The sequence below is a fragment of the Cebus imitator genome, unplaced genomic scaffold (assembly GCF_001604975.1).
Source record: "Cebus imitator isolate Cc_AM_T3 unplaced genomic scaffold, Cebus_imitator-1.0 Scaffold322, whole genome shotgun sequence".
NCBI classification, from domain to species: Eukaryota; Metazoa; Chordata; class Mammalia; order Primates; family Cebidae; genus Cebus; species Cebus imitator.
The window spans coordinates 164,937-191,087 of record NW_016107637.1 but is presented as its reverse complement, the minus strand read 5'-3'; the positions used below and the strand labels follow the sequence as shown (position 1 = coordinate 191,087).

Here is a 26,151-nt window from a genome sequence, read left to right as displayed (position 1 = left end):
AAAAAAAAAAAAAAAAAAAAAAAGAGGCTGAGGCAGGATAATTGCTTGAACCAGGGAGTCAGCGATTGCAGTGAGCTGAGATTGCACCACTGCACTCCAGCCTGGCGACAGAGCGAGACTCCATCTCAAAGAAAAAAAAATTCCTAACTTTATTCGTAAGACCCCCAAATTGAAACAATGCAACAATACATCAAATGCACAAAGAATAAATTCTGGGGTATTCGCATAGTGAAAACAGACTACTGCCACATGAAACCATATGAATGATCTTATCCTGCTGACAAAAGCCAGACCTATAAAAGAGTAAATGTCATTGTTCTATGGTTCTATTTGTATAATTTTCCAAAATACATAAAATCAAACTATGGTGATAGGATTCAAAATGGTGGTTCCTTTTGGGAGTGAATAGTGAAGGAGGGGGGCAGGAGGGAGGCTCCTGGAGTGTTCACAACATTCTGTGTCTTGACCTTGGAGGTGTATTCATTTGCAAACATTCACCAGGTGGTACACTCCAGAATTAATGCTCTTTACTACAGGCTAGACTTCAATAAAAATTTTACAAAACACAAAACAAAAAAACAGGCGGTGGGCTAGATTTGGTCTGCAGGGCATAATCTGCCAACTCCTAACCTAGACAGTAGAATTTTGGTAGGGTATTTCGTTTTATTTCTCTATCTTTTCTAATCTTTTTTACATGAAGTGTATGCAATTTTAATAATAAAAAAATTTTAAAATAGGCCGGGCGCGGTGGCTCAAGCCTATAATCCCAGAACTTTGGGAGGCCAAGCCGGGTGGATCACGAGGTCAAGAGATCGAGACCATCCTGGTCAACAAGGTGAAACCCTGTATCTACTAAAAATACAAAAATTAGCTGGGCATGGGGGCGCGCGCCTGTAGTCCCAGCTACTCGGGAGGCTGAGGCAGGAGAATTGCTTGAACCCAAGAGGCGGAGGTTACGGTGAGCCGAGATCGCGCCATTGCACTCCAGCCTGGCTAACAAGAGCGAAACTCCATCTCAAAAAAAAAAAAAAATTTTAAATATTAATTTTATTATCAAACTAAAACAGTGGAAAAAAGACTGGACAACAAAGACTAACATCTCATTGCTAAACCAGCCATCTCTACCTCGTCCAAATGAGAGGTTTCAAGTGCAAAAGGAAAAATTCACCAAGAAATCAACATTTTTAGCAGTCAACATTTTAGGCAATCAATTAATATAACAATAGGATTCTAACAGTTGGCTCCTCCTCTCATTAAGAATTAGCTCAAATTCTGCCGGGTGCGGTGGCTCAAGCCTGTAATCCCAGCACTTTGGGAGGCCGAGGCGGGTGGATCACGAGGTCAAGAGATCGAGACCATCCTGGTCAACATGGTGAAACCCCGTCTCTACTAAAACTACAAAACATTAGCTGGGCATGGTGGCGCGTGCCTGTAATCCCAGCTGCTCAGGTGGCTGAGGCAGGAGAATTGCCTGAACCCAGGAGGCGGAGGTTGTGGTGAGCCGAGATCTCGCCATTGCACCCCAGCCTGGGTAACAAGAGTGAAACTCCGTCTCAAAAAAAAAAAAAAAGAATTAGCTCAAATTAAAGTTGGCCTCTTCCTGAAATTAAGTCACATTTATTCACAGTGCACTTACCTGAAACTACTCTACTTATATGTGTATGTGTTTTCTTTCTATCTATATTTGTCCAACAGAAGAAAAACTTCAAGGGGGCAGAACCCTCGTCAGTGTCGTTCTCTATTACATGCACAGGCCCTTGAAGAGTACTTGACACATAGGAAATCAATAAACACTTGTTGAATAGGTGAATAGATTATGTGAAGTTCAAAAGATGACCAAATGATGGAACAACAGGTAATCAGATGATCTGTGCCTTAATAAAAGAGTCAGAATAAACTATTAAAGCATAGTATGTTTATATTATTAAATAACTGAAACAAGATAGAAAAAAAGTTTTTATTATGTGTTTTACAACTCAGGGATTGCCTTTAAAAAGACTGAGATTCAATGGTCATCCTAACTTAGGGGCTAACAAAATTTTCTCTTAATACTGGAAAAAAAGGTCTAAATCCTTAAAAAATAAACAAATTTACAGCCTAGAAAATCCAGTTCTATTGCAGATATATAAAATCAAAGAGGATGAGGGAAAAAACAAACTGAGATAGTTGGACCTGGTCCTAAAAGTCCAAGAAAGGACTCTTGGTCATTGAAAGGGGGCTTCAGGAAGTAAAAATCTGCTTCCACTACTGCTGTAGTATCAGCGTTTATTGAGCTCTCACTGTTCTGAACACTTCAACATACCTGGTCTCACGTGATCTTTATAACAATCCTATGAGGGTCAGAGGGGTCAAATAACTTGCCCAAGATCACATAGCTAGTAAGTAGCTGAGCTACACCTGAATTCAGATTCCTGTTGCCAAAGCTCATACTCCCAATTCCTACGCTCTACTGCTTCTTTTTGTTGTAGGAAGTATGTACACATTCAACAGCTCAGTTTTAACTGCACCTTCACCAATGCATCAGCATTTGATGAATCCCAGATGGTTTCCCAGTTTCCAAAGTCCTTTTGAGGGGCTTACACAAACCTGTATATCCAAGCAAAATTAGTGTTTAACATATGGCCTGGGGAGGAAGCAGTGATTTACTGAGCACTTACTACGCTGGGTGCTCTATCTTCCTTATCTCATTTAATCCCCACAACAGTTCTATGGATAGAAAATAGTCTCATCATATTCTAGATAACTTTTTTTTTCTAATCTGTAGACTCAGGGAAGGTATATAGCCTCTAAGTGACAGAGCCTAGATATGAACCCAGGTTTGGGTGCTTCCAAAAGGCCATGCTCTTTCTGGTATACCTTGGGGATACGTGACCTTGAAGCCTTCTGTATCATGCTGCCCATAAAGGGATAGGGTTGAGAACTCAAAGTGCTGAAGGAGCAAAATAAAGAAATGAAGGAATAATATGTTATGTTATATTAATCAAAGTTGGCTTCCTGGAAATATGCTACATGAGGTGCTTCAAAGGAGATGAGGGAAAGGCAGAACTCATGGAGAAGATACTAAAAGCTACCCAAGCAGCAAAAAGAGACAATGGAAAATGCACAAAATCTAAAAATCCATAATAAAATCATCTCGATAATCATTACCAAGATCTTACAAAATACATTTAAGTAAATCTTACTTTGTTAACAATAAACAAACCCCCTAACATTATGTACATGCCAAATGAAGTAGCAATTCTCCTTAAGATGCCAGTTCAAACTAGGACAGGTTATTAATGCTTTAATGTAGCTAACGTCTAACAAACAGCCATTTGTTGGTTGGTGTAAAAGGAGCTGGCAATTTCCAGTGGTGGCTTTTCTTGGTTAAGTCTGTATTTCAACACCACTCTTGGCTGCCAACAGGTGTCAGTTTCAGCAGAAATTATCCTGTGCCAGGGTAAGATCCCTTAGGGTCTGGGGTACAGCACCTAATGTGGGAAGAACATGACAAGAACCTATCTCGAGGGAACTCAGATTTTCCAAGATCATTCAACAGCTTTCCATCAGCATATTATCTCTTTGATGACAAACCAACAATCAACCAACAATAACAAAGTAGAAGGAAAAGGAGAAATTTTTTAAAAACAACCTTAATATCAGTATGGGCATATCTAAATATAAAAGTAACCATTAACCTTCAGTCATTTAAAAAAAAAATCACTACTATAATTCCTGAAGTTCTTTCTATTTCTAAAAGCTGGAATCCAGATAAAGCCCTTAGCTTTACTTGTACCCCACCTTAGAGTGGCAGCTCACAGAAGGCAGTTATGGCCATTTTTTTACCCATTCATTTTAGAAGGAAAAAAAGGGACTCTGTATAATTCAGGAACCCTCCACAACAAAGCCATGCTGCCCACACCAGATGGATGCCCTAACTACTGCTCAATTTTTCTTTCATTCATCTCTCATCAGTCCCTTCTTCAACAGTGCACATAACAGTGCTCTTAACTTTTTCTCTGGACTCCAAGCTCTATACTCTCTTTCAGGAGCTTGCCAACCTCCTCTCCTCTCAAAATGCCCCTGAATATTTAACTACCCTTTCAGAGAAAGAAGTTTCCATCCATCCCCTCTTACTAAAGGTAACCTTGCTTCTACCTGTGCTCCCAATGTCATCCTTTCCTGCAGGACCTCCCTCAAAAATGTGTCAGTAACAAAATTTCACCACCCTTGACAGATGTGCTTCTTCTACACGATTCCCAGGTCCCATTACCTTCACCTCCAGTATGTCCGGCATCTACTCTCACAACACTCACTTCTCTCGCTGCCTACACTCAAGAGGATGCCTACACTGGCCATCTGCTCACTTAGACGGTGGAAACATCTATCCTCCTGTGGCTCTCTCTGCCTCTGATCTCGCCCCTTTCAATTCATCAGGTCTAATGCACCAGCTTCATCCTCTAAAATACAGCTCTGACTTCACTTTTCTATATAAGAAGCTTTAATATATATTAATTTTAAAACTTTGGTATACTGGTTCTATACCAAGTGACTTTCAAAGTTCCTATCACGGCATTGCAAGCCCTCCAAAAAGCTGGTCCCAATCCACCATGTTTCTAAATTACCCTAGGCTTTCTCCAACAAGAGAAGCATAACAGCACAGTACAGCTATCACTTACTGAATGCTTACTTGGTGCCATTCATTCATTCTGTTTTCCATTTTTAAATTACTCATTTTTGAAGGCCTACCATGTGTCAGGTACATTCTAAACACTGGGAATGCAGCAGTGTATCTCAGACAAAAAGCTCTGTCTTCACAGAACTTATAATTCAAGTGAGAAAGATGGACAGTAAGAAAGTATGTAAAATATTACATGGTATATCAGATGGTAATAAATGCTTTGGAGAAAAATAAGACAGAAAATGGCAATAGGGAATGGCAATGGGGGTAAGATTTTAAAAGGGTGGCTAGGGAGGGGCTCACTGCAAAGGTGACCTGTGAACAAGGATCCAAAGGAAATGAAGGAATAAGCCACAAGGATATCCTGGAGAAGATAATTCCAGACTGGAAACAGAGAGTAGAAAGCCCCCAACCAAGGGCATCCGACATTCATGCAACAGCAAGGAAGCCAGTGTTACTGGAGCCAAGTAAGTAAGGACATAGTAAGACAGTGAAAACTGGGGCCAGATCACGGTGCAATTTTAAGAACTTTGTTTCTACTTGGAGTGTGACAAAACTATTGAATGCTTTTGAGCAGAGGAAGGTAACAATCTGACGAGTTTTTAAATAATCACTCTGGCAGGTGTGCAGAGAAGAACCTGTAGTGGGCAAGGATAGAAGTGAGGAGACCAGATAAAAAATGATATTGGCTTAGACCAGGGTAGTGGTGGTGACAGAGGAGGATAAGATGTGTTGATGGGTTAAACTGTGGAATGTAAGAGAAAAAAAGTGGCCACAGATGACTTCAAGGTTTTCAGACCAAGGAACCAGTAGGACACAGGAACAGTTTACCAAGAATGGGAAAAGAACAGGAAGAGTACACACTTAGAGGGGAGAAGAAGAAAGATCAGGAGTTTAGTTTCTCATTTTTGCGATACCTATCAGGTGTCCAAGTAAACTTGTCAGTTAAGCAGCTGGACATACACCTTGTTGTTCAGTGGCTGGGTCCACGCTAAAGACAAAGTCATCATTGCAGAAACTGTTTTAAAGCATGGGACTAGGTAAGATCCCCAAGGAGTTAAGCAAATAGAACTGAGCCTTGGAACACTCCAAAGTTTAGAAATTTGAAGACAGAAAGAAGCCAGAAAGAGAGGCCAGTATGTAGGAGGAGGAGCAGCCAGTAGGTAAGGAAAACGTGTAAGTGTAATAACACGAGGGCTGGGAATTAACCACTGAATTTAGTAATGTGGTGGTCACTGGTGACCTTGACAGGAACAGTCTGGGGATAGTGATGAGAACAAAAGCTGACTAAAGTGGGTTCAAGAAAGATTTGAATGAAAATAACTGGCAGGAGTGAGTATAGACAGATCTTCCAAGGCCACTAGCCATGCACTGGACCATGTGCCTGATAGGTTAATTAAGAGAGAATTCCCTTAATCTTCGTACCAACCTTATGAAAGATGCCATTTATTATTAAGCCCATTTACAGAAGGGAAAACCCAGTCTCAGGAAAGTTAAATAACGTGTTCAAGGTCAGAATATGTGAATGGCATGGATGGACTACAACCCAAGTTTGCATAATTCCAAAGACTAACACTGGCAACTCTGTGATGGAACCTCTAAATCCTCTGGAGGAGGTGGCTTTGACCTGTTCCTGTTCCCTGGAATCCACTAGTTCTTTAACATTAAAAGCCAGGCCTTTTTGGGAACAGCAAAGCAGACTCCCACTTTCCCAGCTGACAGCCTTCGTAAACTTGTCAATGCTCCTAGAAATGAAATCATTCCCAAACTAACCTGAGTTGGGAAGCACTGATCCTTTGCCATTCTTCACATCCACCACCCAGGTGGCCTCTTTACCCCCAGGGCCATCTTTCACCTTGAAGGCAAAAATACCACCGATTTTCTTCACAAACTCTTCCCCTTCCTGCAAAGAAAAATAACACTGGAAGTTACATTAAGTACATTTCTCTGGCTTTCTCCTCAAGCAAATTAATGTTTAAATGGAAACATGATATGATCATCTGGGCCAGGGAGCAGTCCCCAAGGTCCCTTACGATCTTTTACCCAGAGAAGTCTGAAAGGCAACGAGGCAACAACTCCGACATCTGCCAAGTCTTTTATTAAAAATGGTTTTTTAAGCCAGGCATGGTGGCTTATGCCTATAATCTCAGCACTTTGGGAGGCAGAAGTGGGAGGATCACTTGAGCCCAAGAGTTGGAAACCAGCCTGGGCAACATAGTGAGACCTGCTCTCTACTAAAAATAAAAAAAAAATAGCTAGGCATGGTGGTGCATGCCTGTGGTCCCACCTACTCAGGAGGCTGAGATGGGAGGATCACTTGAGCCCAGGAGTTCAAGGTTATGGTGAGCTATGATCATGCCACTGCACTCCAGCCTGGGCAACAAAGCAAGACCTTGTCTCAAAAAAACCAAAAAGGGCTTTTTAGAGAAAACTGGTAGAAGGGAAGGAGGGATGGGGCAGCATTTTCGGCCAAAATAGCCCTCATATATTTTCAATAATTTGGGAAAGATTCACTCTGGCCTCTAAATGTAGAGATAACCAACCTGCCCTTCACGCGTGCACGCGCACGTGTGTAACATATATACAAGCATATAAAGGGTGTGTATATATATATATATATATATATATATGAACATATAAATTATATATTTTCTGAGACAGGGTCTCACTCTGTCACCCAGGCTGGAGTGCAGTGGCACAATCAGGGCTCACTGCAGCGCTGATCTCTAGTGCTCAAGCAATCCTTATACCTCAGCCTCCCTCAAGTAGCTGGGACTATAAGCATGCGCCACCACAACTGGCTTAGTGTATTTGTGTGTGTGTGTGTGTTGTGTGTGTGTGGACAGGATCTCCCTATGTTGCCCAGGCTGGTCTCAAACTCCTGGGCTCAAGCGATCCTCCTGCCTCAGCCTCCCTAAGTGCTGGGATACAAGGGTTAGCCACCACGCCTAGCCTTTCATATATTTTTGGTTCCTCACAATCAGAACTTAAAGACAAGTGGTTCTGAAATCAAGGCCTTTTGTTATGGTTGTTCTTCAACCCATTTTCTCTATCGGTATAAAGAATTATATGAGTAATATACCATCCACCACTTGCTTTTGGATATTGGGAAAAGAAGCTGGCCTAAATACAGAAGAAAAAAAAAATGTAGACCTATATCTCTGCAAAGGGGTTTCCCTTCTCCTTCCCTTCCTCTTTTTTTTTCCACGCTTCATTCCCAGTCTTTACTTACTGAAGCATTTATTGAGCCAAACACTCGTACAGGCACCAAGGATATAGAAATAGGAGTCAGAAAAGTAAATAACGACAATACACTATGATCACTATGACAATACACTGGATCAAGGGAAACACAGGGGACTGCAGGAGCGCAGAGGAGCAGCTAAGCCAGCTGGCAGGGTGAATAATGAAAGGATGACAACAACCTCACACACCTTGTTTAAAAAAAAACAACAACATAATTTTATTTAAAAAATTTTTTAGAGAAGGAACATTTATTTCACTACAGAAAAATTAGAAAATATAATAAGCAAGAGGAAGAAAATATAAATCATTCATATATATATATATATTGAGACCAAGTCTTACTCTGTCACCCAGGCTGGAGTGCAGTGGTGCCATCTTGGCTCACTGCAACCTCTGCCTCCTGGGTTCAGGCGATTTTCCTGCCTCAGCCTCCCAAATAGCTGGGACTATAGCACGCACCACCATGCCTGGTTAATTTTTTTGTATTTTTAGTAGAGACGGGGTTTCACCATGTTGACCATGCTGGTCTTGAACTCCTGACCTCCAGTGATCCCCTGCCTCAGCCTCCCAAAGTGCTAGGATTACAGGCGTGAGGCACTGCATCCAGCCAAAATCATTCATAATTTTACTCAAAGAAAATAATTTTTGGTATATATATGCAGAGAAATAATATGAGTTTTGTACCAAAAACAAGAAAATCTTTCTGTAAACAGAAAAAATAGGTTACAAAATATAATCTCATTAAGGATATATATATATATATGTGTGTGTGTGTGTGTGTGTGTGTGTATATCTCTCTTTTAAATGGGATCTGTTTAAACAGATTTTATATATATATATATGTCTTAAATGGGATGTTTAATTATATTAAACAGAAAAAGCAGATTAAAAAACGATGATCCCACTTAAGAGATACATATATATAAGATTTATATATATGTATATGCTATATATATTTTATATATATATATTTAGACAGGTCTAATAACTTGCCTAGGTTTGTAGAAGTACAAGAGAAAAAATTCAAACCTATTTTGATTCCTAGATTTGGAGTTCTTAATTAGCAAAGTTTAATTCTAGGGATTTACCCTTAAATAAACAAGGCTCTGTAAAAATATTTAGATATAGAGCTGGGTGCAGTGGCTCACGCCTATAATCCCAGCACTTTAGGAGGCCAAGTCGGGCAGATCACGAGGTCCGGAGTTTAAGACTAGCCTGACCAACATGGTGAAACCCCATCTCTACTAAAAATACAAAAATTAGGCTGGCGTGGTGGCGGGTGCCTGTAATCCCATCTACTCGGGAGGCTGAGACAGGAGAATCACTTGAACCTAGGAGGCAAAGGCGCAGTGAGCTGAGATCGTGCCATTGTACTCCAGCCTGGGCAACAAGAGCAAAACTCTATCTCAAAAAAAAAAAAAAAAAAAAGAAAAAGAAATTTGGATATGAGAATGTTATTCACAGCATTGTGATAAGGGCCAGAAATTTGCATAAGCCTGAATAACAATTAACAGGGTACTCATTAAATAAAATATGGTATATATATGCTATATATAAAGCTTATATATAGTATATATATATATATATATATACTATATATAAAGCTTATATATATATATATATTTTATATATATATATATAATATGATCCCATTTAAGATATATATATATATATATATCTTAAATGGGATCATATTGTTTTATAATCTACTTTTTCTGTTTAATATAATTATCCTAATTACTGTGTCACCAACATTCTACATAATTTTAAATGGTCACATATATAGTCCTTAATTGTAAAAGTATACCATATTTTATTTAACCAATACCCTGTTGATTGTTATCAACAAGTTAGCCAGGCTATTAGACCTTTCTGAATCTCAGTTTTCTTATGTTAAATGGGAATAAAACAGTAACTACCCTCACAGAGCTGAAGGAGAACTATGTAAATACCCACAACACACAGAGTACTCAATGTTAGTATTTTGTTGTTGTTGTTTTATTCTATGATCTAGCTGCTGTTTTTGTGCCAATATTATAGCTTTATAATATACTTTACTCTTTGACACAGCAAATCTCAATTATAATTCCTCTCTTCCAAATATTCTTGGTTATTTTTGGATTTTTTTGACACATTTTCCTGTATATGTACATCATAATCACTTAGTTCTTCTCCCAAAATGTTGTTGGAGTTGGATGCAGTTACATAAAATATACAGATCTGTTTAGGGGAGAGGTAATATCTTTACAATATTAAGCCTTCCCATCCATGAATATGGTATATCTTCACCTTTTCTTTAATATCCTTTGTGAAAATATTGTCCTTTTTTTCCAACACAGACTTTTGTACAGTTCTTGCTAAGTTTATTCTTAGGTATTTTATATTGTTTTTGTTAGTAATACATATTTGCATTAAATTTTATGGCTAAGCCATTGCAAATATATAGAAAATATATGAATCTTTTACTATTTATTTTGGAACTGGCTACCTGTTGAGTTCTATTTAATTTCTAATAGCTTTTATTTCCTTTCTTCTTTATTGTAGCCTTACATGTCTACAATAATTTATACACAAAATTCTTCATTTTGGTATCATAATGTTAATTATTTTAAGAAAGACTTAAGTGTTTACAATGTTCAGACACTGTGATAAGTACCTGAAACACTCAAATAATTACTGCCCCTGAAGAACTTACATAAACTGACATTAGATACTAACCTCTGTTTCTACATATGCAGAGAGCCTGCCTAAGTTTATTATTTCTTCTTGTTGTGTTTTGTTTTATAACAGCATGAGATACAATTTACATCCCAGAAAATTCACTCTTTTAAAGTATTCAATTCAGTGGTTGTTTTAGTATATTCAAGGCTGTGCAGCCAAAACCACTATCTAATTTCAGAGCATTCTCATTAACCCCAAAAGAAACTCATACTGGTTGGCAGTCATTCCCTGTCTTCTCTACCCCCCAGCACCTGGCAACACTAATCTACTTCCTGTCTCTATAGATTTGCTTATTCCAGACATTTCATATAAATGAAATCATGCAATATATGGTCTTTTCTGACTGCTTCTTTCACTTAGCATGATGTTTTCAAGGTTTATCCACATTCACACATACATCATCGGTCCTTCAATCCTTTTTATTTTTTTTGAGATGGAGTCTCACTCTGTCACCCAGGCTGAAGTGCAGTAGCATGTCTCGACTCTCTGCAACCTCCTCCTCCCAGGTTCAGGTGATTCTCCTGCCTCCCAAGTAGCTGGGACTACAGGCACGAACCATGTGCCAAAAAAAGTACTAAAAATTTTCGTATTTTTAGTAGAGATAAGATTTTACCATGTTGGCAGGCTGACCTCCAACTCCTGACCTCAAGTGATCTGCCCATTACAGGGATGAGCCACCATGTCCAGCCTCCTTCAATCCTTTGTATAGCTAAATAATATTCCATTGTATGGATGTAACATACTTTGTTTATGTACTCAGCAGTTGATGGTTGTTTCCATTTTGCCTATTATGAATAATACTGCTATAGACATTTGTGTACAAGATTTTGCGTGAACATAGGCTGTAACTTCTCTTGGTTACATATCTAGAAGTGGAATTGCTAGGTCATAAGGTGATGTTTAATTTTTTAAGGCACCCCCCAAAGTGGCTACATCATGTCACAATCCTACCAGCAATTAATGAGGGTTTCCAGTTTCTCTACATCCTCACAAACAATTGTTATTGTCTTTTTTTATTTTGGTCAACCTACTGGCTGTGTCAACCTTTTCTTCTTTTTTTTTTTTTTGAGATGGAGTTTTCCTGTCTCCCAGGCTAGAGTGCTGTGATGCGATCTCAGCTCACTGCAACATCTGCCTCTGGGGTTCAAGCAATTCTCCTGCCTCAGCCTCCCAAGTAGCTGGGTTTGAAGGCACACACTACCATGCCCAGCTAATTTTTTTGTATTTTTGGTAGAGAGGGTTTCACCATGTTGGCCAGGATGGTCTCGAACTCCTGGCCTCAAGTGATCCACCCACCTCAGCCTCCCAAAATGCTTGGGATTACAGGCGTGAGCCACCACACCCAGCCTGGGTGTGTCAACCTTTTTCTTATATATAGGTATACCCCCTGAGCCTACCTGGAATCTTGGACATGGGTCTTAGGACAAAATACTTGTTTTGTCCTAAAATATTTAGTCAGGGACTACTTATCTCAATATCATGGAGGCATCTCTTACATACGGGTATCCTAAAATTAACTACCAATCTTTTCTAGTTAAACCAAGAAGCCAAAATTACTGTCAGGCTTTTCTTTAAGTCAAAAAGAAATTCTCTTATGTTGACTTCCCTCAAAAGAGCTCACTTAAATTAATGTAAGTTAACTGTAGAAAAAAATTACTAACAACAATACTAATATTTTGAGAGGCTTTCAAGTTTTTAATATTTTTATATATATAATTTCTTTAATCTTCACAAAACTATACAAATAGTTGGACAGACACTAATATTAGCTCATTAAGCAGAAAAAGCAATTGAGGGTCATAAGGATTAAGAATGCTTCTCCTCTATACTGCTGCCAGGTAGTCCACCTAACACTAACATATCTGTCTGTCATTCTCAGTCTTCAACTTCTTAGTGACTCCCCACAGCCAACAAGATGAAGTCTGTCTTTACATATTATCCAAGAGTCTTCATGATCTGAAAGATATTTGTCTATTCTTATCTCCAGCCACTTTCTCTTCCTCTTCATCTTTATGTTCCAACAATACTGAGCATGTTGAATTCCATGAACTTATGTGCCAAGTGCTTGGACGCCTCCATGCCTTTACTCCTGCCCCATCCTAGGACAATCACTTCTTCCAAGCCTCTACTCCCACCCTGACCTCATCATTCAAGTCTCACCTCACATGCTAACTCTTTTGGGAAGGAGTCCCTATCTCCACCATACTTTGATGTCCCTCTGCACATAAACCCATGTTACTTTTTTTTTTCTGGAAATAATTTTCCACGTCTCTGTGTTCCCGAAGGGGCAGGGACATGTGACTAGTGGGTAGTACAACCAGAACTCAATCCTAGGTTGCTTTAATCCCAAATTCAATGCCATTTCCACTTGACCATACCACAGTGAAACTGTAGGTCACATCAACATTTCTAAACTTTAGCCAATGACAGTGGAGCTGTATTTGCCACCAAAAAATGAATTAAAATAAAGTTCAGTCTTCTTCACATTCCTTAAAATCTTTTATCTCAGGCCGGGCGCGGTGGCTCAAGCCTGTAATCCCAGCACTTTGGGAGGCCGAGGCGGGTGGATCATGAGGTCAAGAGATCGAGACCATCCTGGTCAACAAGGTGAAACCCCGTCTCTACTAAAAATACAAAAATTAGCTGGGCATGGTGGCGCGTGCCTGTAGTCCCAGCTACTCAGGAGGCTGAGGCAGGAGAATTGCTTGAACCCGGGAGGCGGAGGTTGCGGTGAGCCGAGATCGCGCCATTGCACTCCAGCCTGGGTAACAAGAGCGAAACTCCGTCTCAAAAAAAAAAAAAAATCTTTTATCTCTCAAGTTTCTATGGAAATAATCTATGAGAAGCGGTTAATAACATTAGTGTGCTAGGCCATCTGAGAGGTAGGCTTCCTCTAGGGCCAGTGGTTCATGAATGACTATTTCCAGCTCTGCTTGCACAATGCCTCATGAATAGAGCTATGTGCAGACACCAACAAATTACAGCAGGAAAACACCAGCAAACATTTAGAAATTCTACCTGCACACTTGAAGAGAAATTCCTATAACCTTACTACTTATACTTCTACCTCCTTAAAATAGAGAATAATTTGCACTTGCTGTTACTTTTCAGAAACAACTGATCCTCTTACAGAATCACATCCCTTCGACAATAAAACATTTTCAATTGAAGTGGGAGTGAGAGAGGGTAAGGAAACTGATGAGGAGAGAGAGTTAAAAGGGAAAATAAAATACAATTGTGAAACTGGAGATCATTAGTATTAAGAAAGTTCTGAGTGCCTCCTTACTTGAAGAAAAGTACTTCTTTCTGAGTAGGCAAAAGGTTAAGGAGTAGGTCCTGTGGCAAACTTAATAGGGACAAAAAATTAAGACAGAATTCAAAGAAGGGCAATGGAGAATTGCTAACAAAGACAGAAGGGGAAATAAAATCTTTTGCTAGGCTGCCTTTAGTAATACAGAAAATGCATGAATTGACAAAAGATTCCAAGACTTTTACTTTCTAGTGCTGCAAACACTTAGGAAACTGACAATCGTGGGAAGGAGAAAAAAACAAGGGAACAAGGTTAGTAGGGAGGTTAGGAAGAAAAGAATTAAAATGGAGCAAGAGGCATACATTTGCAAAGCTAAAAGAATACTGTAAAATAAACACCACACTACTTTGTTAATCCCAGTAATGAAGTAAGTAGTCAATGACTGATATGCTGCCATACCTCACACTTCATAGTAGATAATCTCTACATTAATTTATTTGATTTTTTTTTTTTAGATGGAATAGGGTTGAAATAAATGAAGTAACTTGTCAGACACAACTATCCTATGTGTTCTGCAGGAATATATTGGCAGCATTTAAAAAAACCAGAGCTTTTCAGCTAAGACTTTATAGAGTGCAACTTCATTTTATAGGAACACATGTAATGAAAAAAAATTCAAGAAACAATGAGAAATTTTTTCCTACTAGGTTAGCAAAGATTTTTTATTTATTCGTTTATTTTTATTTTTAATTTTTGAGGTGGAGTCTCACTCTGTCACCCAGGCTGGAGTGCAGTGGTGCAATCTCAGCTCACTGCAACCTCCACCTCCCAGGTTTAAGAGATTCTCCTGCCTCAGACTCCCTAGTGGCTGAGACTACAAGCATGCACCACCACGCCTGGCAAATTCTTGTATTTTTAGTAGACACAGGGTTTTGCTATGTTGGCAAGTTTGGTCTTGAACTCCTGACATCAAGGGATCCACCCACCTCAGCCTCCCAAAATGCTGGGATTACAGGTGTGAGCCACCATGCCCAGCCCAAAGGTTTTTAAAAAACTAGCCAACACAGTATCAGAGGTGTAAAGAAAACATAGTTACTCTCCAACATAGCAAGACCCCGTCTTTACAAAAATAAAAATAAATTTTTTTTAATGAAAAAAGAGTCACTCTCATGAATTGGTAATGTTTGTAAATTAGTACCCTCTTTCTGGTGGGTAGTTTGGCAATATGCATCAACAGGCAAAATGCATATATCCAACCACTCAACAATTTTCCTCCTTTATTTATATTAAATTGATCATAGTTTAAATATTTAAAGATTGAGTGCAAAAGGAAATTTAGCTCAGCACTGTTTTACTTGAAAATGTTAAATAAACCTGATATTCATCATAGGAGGCTACTTAAACTAAGACAAATACATATGAATGCATACTATGTATTAAAAATGAGGGTAAGAATTTAGATTTATGGCCATGGAACACACTGTCAAAAGAAAAACATAGGTTATAAAACAAGTAGCCCCATGCACATGCATCCCAAGATGGCTGCAGGACAGGTCTGCAGCTTCTGGGCCAATGCCTGGCCCTGCTCTCCCTCAGGACAGTTGCAGAGTATAATGACAGTCCTGGAAATGTTGGGTCCTTTGACAAGACACATCAGTTACATCACCTGTATTCTCATCCACAGTGCAATCATCTCAGATGTTAAAAGTCCTCTGCTCTACAATAATGGTTATGAGATAAGCACAACATTTGCCTTTCATACCATGGCTCTACCGTGAGTGAAATATAGTTTAAACTTTCTATTTATTTCAGCCCACTTTGATCACCTTAATAGATGAGTAATTTGCATTGTGACTATGGCTGTAAACATGCCTGGTATGGTCTCAAATCTATAATCAATTATGAAATACATCTGGGCAGAGATTCACGCTTGTAATCCCAATACTTTGGGAGGCCAATGTAGAAGGATCACTTGAGCCCAGGGGCTCAAAGCTGCAGTGAGCCGAGATCATGCCACTGTACTCCATTCTGGGTGACAGAGTGAGATTGTTTCAAAAAAGAAAGAAATAAATTCCAAGATGCTTCTAAGTTTAAAACAATGAAATAAATATATATTTTGCCTGAAGAGAATAACTCTCTTTCTGGAGAGTTACTGTTAGATTGCCTTAGTATGGTTATTACCTATCAAGAACTAATTACTGTACATAAAAATAGATCTGCATATACAGTATAATAAAAAACAACAGGTATTGTGGCCAGGCACGATGGTTCATGCCTGTAATCCTAGCACTTTGGGAGGCCAAGGCAGCCAGATCACTTGAGTTCAGGAGTTCAAGACCAAACTGGCCAACATGGTGAAACCCCATCTCTAACAAAAATACAAAAATTAGCCTGGTATGGTGGTGGGCCCCTGTAATCCCAGCTACTCAGGAGGCTGAGGCAGGAGAATCACTTGAACCTGGGAGGTGAAGGTTGCAGTGACCTAAGATCATACCACTGCACTCCAGCCTGGGTGACAGGGCAAGACCCTGTCTCAAAACAAACAGTTATTATACGACACTAGGTTAAAACTGTAAGTTAATATACACAGAGAGAGATGTCTGAAAGAATGTGAATCACTGTTAACATTTCAGTAAAGTCTAAGTGATAGAATTTGGGGAGATTTTAAACTTTAAAAGATTAAAATAAAAGTATAGTATAAAATGATACTATACAGAAACACATATTTCTGTATAGTATAAATTTTTTAAACTAGCATCATTCTTAAAACAAAAAAATTTTTAATTAAGAAATCAAACACAATTTCTTTTTACAAAGAATTTTGAAATATGTACAAAAAAAGCTCATTTTAAATATTATTCTTTTGAATGATTTTAAGTAAAATCTTTTTAATTCAAAAAAAATAACAACAAAATAAATTAGAATCCCTTTACATTTGAACTTTGCCCATGACTGAATAACTTTCTGACAAAGAGGACCTAGAAAAGAGTGACAATTTAAAAAGTATTTATCATATTCTTTAGCTCAAATCTGGAGATTTATACATTTCTGCAATGCATTCCTTTTAGAATTATAAGGAAGCCTTAACAGACACTCAGAAATCTAACTACACTCAATATTGACAACATGATACAAATTTGCAATTTATACCACCTTGTGGCAAGGCCTGAAACCTGTCTGCTTCCTTTAGCCTCAGGGTCCTTCCTGGCAATATTTTACATAAATCTTACCTCTTCAAGTTTCTTCTCAATCTCCTTAAAGACAAGATTTGCCTTAAATCCATCACTTGCAGAGCTGGTTGGAGCAGCTTCAATTTGATGAGTTCTAAAAGAACTAGGGGAAATAATTTGTTTCAATTCATGGAGTCACATAGGTACTAGGTTTTTCAACATTTATAAAACAGTTATTTTCAAAATTTTCAAAAACCCTAAGAACAGAGATTTGCAAATCTTATCCAAGAGAAATATTTAGTAAGCAAGTAAGCACATAAAACAATTAAGCTCTTCTTCCATTTTTTCAATAAATAATCAGCTCGTTAGGAACTAGAAATTTTTCCTGAAAATATAGTAATCCAAAGAAGCTACCCTCATGAATCTTACATACTAGTGGAGAAGACAATTGAGAAAGAAAAAATAAATAAATAATATAGTTAGCTGGGCACAGTGGCTCATATCTGTAATCCTAGCACTTTGGGAGGCCAAGGCAGGCAGATTGCTTCAGTTCAGGAATTCGAGACCAGCCTGGGCAACATGGCAAAACCCCATCTCTACAAGAAATACAAAAATTAGCCAGGTGTGGTGGCGGGTGCCCGTAGTCCCAGCTATTCCGGAGGCTGAGGTGGAAGGATCACTTGAGCCTGGGTGATGGAGCCAGGCCCTGTTTCTAAATAAATAAATAAAGTCATTTATTCACTCTATTATGGTGGCATGCATCTGTAGTCCTAGCTACTCAGGAGACTAAACGGGAAGGATCACCTGAGCCCAGGTGACAGAGGCTGCAGTGAGCTATGATCACACCATTGCACTCCACTCTGGGTGACCGAGTGAGGCCCTGTCCAAAAAAAAAAAAAAAACCAGTGCAGCAGTTGTTCAATAAGCATCTATCTTTTTTACCCCTCTCCTTTCATGTATGTCTCCCTGAAGCCCTACAAGCCATTTCTCCTTCCTCTTTCTCTTTTCCTTCTATCATTTCATACCTTTTTTTTCCTCTCCCATAGGGACTCTGTCGCCCAGGCTGAGTGCAGTGGTGCAATCACAGCTTACTGTAAGCTGGAACTCCTGGGCTCAGGCAATCTTGCTTCAGCCTCCTGAGTAAGCTGGGACTATAGGTGCATGCCACCATATCCAGCTAATTTGTTAAAATTTTTGTAGAGACAGGGGCCTTGTTATGTTGCCCAGGCTGGTCTCAAACTCCTAGGCTCACTCGATCCTCCCTACATTGGCCGCCCAAAGTGCTGAGATTACAGATGTGAGCCACCATGCCTGGCCTCATTTCATAAATATTTAATGACTTCTTGCTACATGCCAAGGAAGACATTTCAAAACACTGGGGATATAATGGTGAACAGATCAGACCCAGTCCCTGCACTCACTGAGTTTATATTCTTCCAGTGGAGGAGAAAAAGAAGTAAACACAAAATAACTGCAAACTGTAGCAAGTATTATGAAACAGAGGAGTAGGGTGACTATAATTTACCATATATTTACATTTCTAAATAGCAAAAGGAGAATAACTCAAATGTTTCTAGAATAAAGAAAAGACAAATATTTAAGGTGATGGATATCCCAAGTACACTGATTTGATCTTCACAGATTATATGATGTATTAAATTATTACTTGTACCCTGAGACTATGTACATCAGTTATGCATGATTTAAAAATAATGTTAAAGAGGAACCTACTTCACGACAGTCAAGGAATGATCCCTAAGACCTTATTAAAGGAGGAAAGGAGCTAGCCATTTAAAGAGGAAACTGCAAAGATCCTGAGGGAGAAAGGGGCTTGGTATGTTAAAAGAAAGTAAAATAAAACCAAAGTCTCTATAACACAGTAGGTGTGGGGAGAGTGACATGAAATGAAACTGGAAAAATAGGCAGGGTAAACGATGATGCAGGCAGGCCAAAGTAGGGAATTTGGAAATCCACAGAAATGATAACAGGGAAGTGAAATTGTTTGATTTGTGATTATTCTTACAACAGTGTGCAGAATTAACGAGGATGGAGAGAGGGGCAAGAGGTGTGGGCACTAGTTAGGAGGCTGTTGGAATAGTCCAGATAGGAGGTAATGGTGGCCTGGACTACAGAGGCAGTCTGCCAGTAGAGATGGAGAGGGAACAAATTCAAAATAGAAATAGAATCTACAAGCCTTGCTGTGGGAGTGAGGGAGATATAAAGAGGAAAGGGCAAGGATTACCCAGGCATTTGGCCTGAATAACTGGGTGATGGAAATGCCATTACTAGGACAAAGAGGAATGTGGTGGGAATAGAGGGGATCCAAGTTCTGTTTTAGGCACATTGAGTATAACATTTTGTAAAATAAGAAAGCCACTGGATATGAGAGTCTGGAGTTCAGCGGAGAGGTCCGGCTGGAGATAAAATGGAGTAATCATTAGCACAGTGAAAGCATTTAAATCCCTGGGCAGGGCCTGTAAGAGAATTATAAAGAAACAAGAGAGCACAGGGCAATGCCCTTTAGACCTCCATCACTCACAGGTCAGGGACAGAAGGGAAAGCAGCAGCCAGTGATGCAAGAGGAAAACCAGAAGAGCATGGTGTTACAGGAGCCAGGAGCAAGATTCCAGGATGGAGGAGCAAACTGTCAAATGCTGTCACAAGGCCAAGTACCCACTAGATGTGGCACATGGAGAGTACAGGTGACTTGACCTTGACAAAGCAGTTTTAAGTGGAGGGTGAAGTCAGATTATAGTGAATTGAAGAGTGAATAGGAGAAGGAAATAGACACAGCATGGCTCTTTTGAGACACTAGCTTTAGGGGAACAGTAAAATGAGGTGGTCTCTGGAGATGAATGTGGTGGTATCAAGGAAGAGTTGTTGGGGCTTTCTTGGAGCGGGGGGATAAAAATGACATCTTTACTTTGACTAATCTCTTAAAGAAATGTCGCCTTTCCAGCCAGGCATGGTGGCTCATGCCTGTAATCCCAGCACTTTGGAAAGCTGGGGCAGCTGAAGTCAGGAGTTCAAGAACACTATGGTCAACACAGTGAAACCCTGCCTCTACTAAAAATACAAAAATTAGCCAGGCATGGTGGTGGGCACCTGTAATCCCAGCTACTTGGGAGTCTGAGGCAGAAGGATTCGCTTGAACCCAGAAGACAGAGGTTGCAGTGAGCAGAGATCATGCTACTGCACTCAAGCCTGGGCGACAGAGCAAGACTGTCTCAAAAAAAAAGGAATGGAACGGAACAGAATGGAGGAAGGAAGGAAGGGAGGGAGGGAAATGTAATGTAACATTTCCTTCTGGATGTGGGCAACCTCTGTCTCCCAGGTTCAAGCGAAATCTTGTGGCCTGTGACAGAATGAAGAGACTCAAGCGAAGAAAGAGGATCAGATGGGTGCAATTCTAGTGTAATGGGTCTGAAGGTCTTGGGATGGAAGTTGAGGAAGTTTGGGTTTAATGGCTTCCATTTCTCAACAACGTATTAGGCAAAGAAATCAGGAGAGAGTAAGGGTGAAAGGGAGGGTGTGGAGAGTCTAAATTGAAAAGTGAGCCTACTAGAAGAATCATAATAATATATAAACAAGGAATGGAACCTTAGCTCCAGCAAGCTGACTCTGTAGTCCTCAGAGCACAGAACGATCCCTGGGTCCAGAATATCTCCATCTTAGCAAACTCCATTTCCCCCTTCAAGACCCAGTCCTTTCAGGAAACTCCTCTTCTGTGAAACCCTACTAAATGTTAACGGCTTAAAAGCAGATACCCTACCTTTTCTTAAAAAAAAAAAAAAAAAATCTTTGTATTGCCAGTTCCCATCACATTATAGGCATTTAGTGAATAGTGACTGAATGCAATTGAAGTTACACTGAATTCTCCCTTGCCTAACTCCTAATTCCTTCCTGTTCTATTCAGAGCAGAGTTATCTATGGTACACTATAGCTTCTCGGTCAAAAGTCTGAATATGTGACCTGAAATCAAGTAGCCACAGCTAGTTCTCCACAAGCCAATTTCATTTCATTGCTCCAACGTTTCAGTTACTTTTTTTTTTTTTTTTTTTGAGACAGAGTCTTGCTCCGGTCGCCAGGCGCCAGGCTGGAGTGCAGTGGCACGATCTCGGCTCACTGCAACCTCTACCTCCCAGGTTCAAGCAATTCTCCTGCCTCAGCCTCCCGAGTAGCTGGGACTACTTGCACATGTCACCATGCCCAGCTAATTTTGTATTTTTAGTAGAGACGGTGTTTCACCATGTTGGCCAGGATGGTCTCAATCTCTTGACCTCATGATCCGCCTGCCTCGGCCTCCCAAAGTGCTGGGATTACAGGCATGAGCCACTGTGTCCAGCCTGTTTCAGTTACTTTTAATCATCACTGTGCCCTTCTCCAAACTTGCCAGGTCTTGCATGTTCCCAAACGTCACAGATGTGTCTTTTATCTTGCTTGTTTTGAAAAGCTCATGAAGTTAGTGATTAACCAACTTTCTATCCAGGTTAAGATAAAAGTTAATATGTAAAGTTTTATCAATGTTTTCTGAAAACCCCTCTTTTCTTGAAATTTATTTGATATGTTCCCTGCTCTAAGAAAACTGAATATGCCAACTTAAACTCAGAAAGAGAATATTCACATTCACAAAAGGACATTCCTCATGATTTCTTTACATACAAAGTTCTTTTATCAGAAACTAAATTCCAGTTGGTTTTATTTTTTTTTAATTTGGTTTGTATAGGTTTCCTAGAATAAATCTAGTATTTAAATATGGAAAGGAACCTTCAAGATAAAACCAGCAAATATCCTACTCAGCATATGAATTTCCTCCATGATTCTTGAAAATTTTCATTCTGAGTCTAAAACAGGCTATGCTACAACAATATCAAAGACTGACTGCACAGAATAGCCAGGAAAACAGAAGCATCGGACTCAGAACTTGATTCCTACCACTCAAGACCCTCTCTCCTTAGATAAATTGTTTTAACTCTGATCATCAATCTTACTTATAAACAGAAATACCTAGGTATGGGGCTTTTATGAGGATTAAACAAAGAAGCACACGTGAAACACCTAGTGTGGTCCTGGCACATACCAGGCTCTCAAAAAGTGATTGTGAAAGCACTCTTACAACTCAATAATTAAAATACAAAGACCCCAATTTTAAAATGCCAAAGGATCTCAACAGGCTTTCCTCCAAAGAAGATAGGCATATAGCCAATAAGCACAAGAAAAGATGCTGATCATCAACAGCCATCAGGGAAAGGTAAAGCACAATGAGATACCACTTCACAAGCACTAACATGGCTAAAACAAAAAACATAGATAAGAAGTAATGACAGGATGTGGAGAAATTGGAACCTTTATACAATGGAATATTATTCAGCCATAAAAATGTAGGAAGTACTAATATACGCTACAGCATGGATGAATCTTGACAACATTATGCTAAATGAAAGAAGCCAGCCACGAAAGGCCACATAGTATATGATTTCATTTATACACAAAATGTCCATAACAGGCAAATCCATAGAGACAGAAAGTAGGTCAGTGTTTGCCAGAGACTTCAAGAAGGAGGAACTACTAATGGGTACACAATTTCTCTCGAGGTGATGAAAATTTTCTAAGATTAATTGTGGTAATGACTGCACGACTTTGTGATATACTAAAAACCACTGAATGTACACTTAAAATGGGTGAACCGTAGACATATGAATTACATCTTAATAAAGTTATTTGAAATGGTTCTTAAAAAGTGGTTGATGAGGCTGGGCATGGTGGCTTATGCCTGTAATCCCAGCACTTTGGGAGGCCAAGGCAGGTGGATCACATGAGGCCAGGAATTCAAGACCAGCCTGGACAACATGGTAAAACCCCATCTCTACTAAAAATACCAAAATTAGCTGGGCCTGGGCCTGGGCCTGGTGGCCTATGACTGTAGTCCCAGCTACTCAAGGGGCTAAGGCACAAGAGTCACTTGAACCCAGGAGGCAGAGGTTGTAATGAGGTGAGATCACAGCACTGCACTCCCGCCTGGGCAACAGGGTAAGATTCTATCTTAAAAAAAAAAAAAAAAAAAAAAAAAAAGGCTGAGCTCAGTGGCTCACACCTGTAATCCCAGCACTTTGGGAGGCCGAAGTGGACAGAGCACCTTAGGTCAGGAGTTCGAGACCAGCCTGGCCAACATAGGAAACTCCATCTCTACTAAAAATACAAAAATTAGCCAGCTAGGCATGGTCGTGCATGCCTGTAGTCCCAGCTACTAAGGAGGCTTAGGCAGGAAAATCACTTAAACCCCAGAGTCAGAGGCTGCAGTGAGCCAAGATAGCACCACTGCACTCTAGCCTGGGCAACAGAGCGAGACACTAACTCAAAACACAAAAGCGGTTGATGGCCAGGCATGGTGGCTCATGCCTGTCGTCTCAGCACATTGGGAGGCTAAGGCAGGTGGGTCACTTGAGCCCAAGAATTCAAGGTCAACCTGGGCAACATGGCAAAACCCCACCTCTACAAAAAAATTAGCTGGGCATGACGGCATGCGCCTGTGGTCCCAACTACTCAGGATGCTGAGGTGGGAAGATTATCTGAGCCTGGGGAGGTCGAGGCTGTGGTAAGCCATAACATCACTGCAATCCAGCCTGGATGACAGAGTGAGACTCTGTCTAAAAAAAGTGGTTGCTTTCTTAGTATTTGGGAAGAATATAAAGTCCTGCATTATAATCAAACCTTCATCTCTAAAACTAATATTTAACCAGTAATCATCTTGTTCTGATTGGAGACAGTTGTGCCGTACACATAAGTTTCAGGGAATATCAAGTTTATTTGTAATCAGCTACTCCCCATGACATGACCTCCAAGCAGGCACATGGTTCCATCACATAGAGAAATACAGCCCAGAGAGTTGAGTTGGAAAACAAACAAATAAACCTCACAGATTATGGTGGGAGATATAATAAGATCCTCTTTGGCCAAGCTGTGGGCTTCAATGAGTTGGGTATGTTCCCAATTCTGTACTAAAAATTTAAGTTCATTTTTTTCCAAATCCTAGGTAATATTTATAATTAATAAATAAAACCATTTTCAGGCTGGGCACAGTGGCTCACACCTGTAATCCCAGCACTACAGGAGGCCAAGGTGGTCAGATTGCTTGACTCCAGGAATTTGAGACCAGCCTGGGCAACATAGGGAAACCCTGTCTCTATAAAATTAAATTAAATTAAACTAAAGTAAACCTTTTTTTTTTTTTTTTTGAGACAGAGCCTTGCTCTGTCAACCCAGGCTGGAGTGCAGTGGCACAATTTCAGCTCACTGCAACCTCCGCCTCCCAGGTTCAGTGATTCTCCTGCCTTAGCCTCCCAACTAGCTGGGATTACATGCACTGCCACATCCGGCTAATTTTTGTATTTTTAGTAGAAACAAAGTTTCATCATGTTGGTCAGGCTGGTCTCAAACTCCTGACTTTGTAATCTGCCCACCTCGGCCTCTCAAAGTGCTGGATTACAGGCATGAGACAACGCACCCGGCCGATAAAACCATTTTTGACCTTTACCGGTGATAAGACTAGAGAAATAGGAAAGAAGAAAGGAAAATGCACTGGGAAATAAAAAACCAACAGTTTATTGAGCAACTCCAATGTGTGGCATATATTTTTAAATTGTTATTTTCTGATCCTTAAAGTACATATCTTCAATATTTTCTAAATAAAGAAAAGGCTAAATTAATATTTTCAAAGCAGGTAGTGTGATCAAAAAGTTGATAGGTGCTCTTCTCACTGATCAAACCTGTCTCTGATGGCTGGGCATGGTGGCTTATGTCTGTAATTCCAGCACTTTGGGAGGCAAAGCGGGCGGATCACTTGAGTTCAGGAGTTTGAGACCAGCCAGGATAACATGGCAAAACTCCATCTCTACTAAAAATACAAAAATTAGCCAGGCATGGTGGCACGTGCCTGTAATCCCAGCTACTCAGGAGGCTGAGGCACAAGAATCGCATGAACCAACGAGGCAGAGGTTGCAATGAGCCAAAATAGCACCACTGCATTCCAGCCTGGGTGACAGAGCGAGACTCCATGTAAAAATTAAAAAAAAAAGAAAGAAAACCTGTCTCTGGTAATTCTAGTCTATAAAATTTAAAAAGATGTCACATACAAGTGACATTTATCTAGTTTTATAAATTGCTAATTCTAACTGCTAACAAACTGGTGGCTACATGAGTATGGAAACAGATATACATCACATTTAAGATTATTGTGTGTATTACTTAAATATCCATTTTGAAACAAAACTAAAGTAATGCTTATGTGTGTCTACCATGCCTGCTGAAAAGGCCTAGAAGTAATAATAACGAGCACACAGCTAGCAGCCATTTGTGGCTTCCATATACCATTCTCTGCTAAAAGGAATCAGGACTCAGAGAAATGACTGATCCTTGGGCTGAGGCATAGAAAGCACAGGATGAGCCTGGAATCTCTTCTTCGGCCAGAAAGTAAGGTACTACTAAGAGGACTCATAGGCCAGAAAGTAAGATACTACTAAGAGGACAAATGAATCAACTTGATCAGTTTCCACTGGCCAAATCAGGGCCACTGTGAACATCAAAATAATTGATACCACTTTACTATAACCCAGTGAATACAATAAAAATTCATGAGTTTGTATGTATGTGTGTATGTGTATGTATATATAACTATACATGAATAAATTTTGAAATGGAAGACAAGGGAAAGCTCTTCTTTACAGAAATAATGCCAGTTAATAAGTATAGAAAAGATGATATCATCTCAAAGTATCTTGCCACAAATTACTTATTAACTACAAAGAAAAGAATAGCAACTTTTCTGGCTGGGTGTGGTGGCTCACGCCTGGAATCCCAGCACTTTGAGAGGCAAGGCAGGCAGATCACAAGGTCAGGAGTTCAAGACCAGCCTGGCCAACGTTTTGAAACCCTGTCTCTACTGAAAATACAAAACTTAGTTGAGCATGGTGGCAGGTGCCTATAGTCCCAGCTACTCAGGAGGCTGAGGCAGGAGAGTTGCTTGAACCCGGGAGTAAGAGGTTGCAGTGGGCCGAGATCGTGCCACCGCACTCCAGCCTGGGCAACAGAGCAAGACTCCATCTCAA

The 26,151-nt window shown here is 39.9% G+C and overlaps 1 protein-coding gene across 3 annotated transcripts in view; it reads right to left on the bottom strand.

Annotated features, from left to right (window-relative positions):
* Positions 1-26,151, bottom strand: part of SCP2 (sterol carrier protein 2) — a 97,123-nt gene that overhangs the window by 6,748 nt on the left and 64,224 nt on the right. For 2 of the 3 annotated variants that reach the window (XM_017504383.2, XM_017504384.2), the window contains 2 exons: positions 17,108-17,210; positions 6,434-6,563 (listed from right to left, as the gene is read on the bottom strand). In XM_017504383.2, coding sequence (XP_017359872.1) covers positions 6,434-6,563; positions 17,108-17,210 — 233 coding nt within the window. The remainder of the gene's footprint in view (positions 1-6,433; positions 6,564-17,107; positions 17,211-26,151) is intronic. The other variant, XM_017504385.2, reaches the window with a different exon arrangement.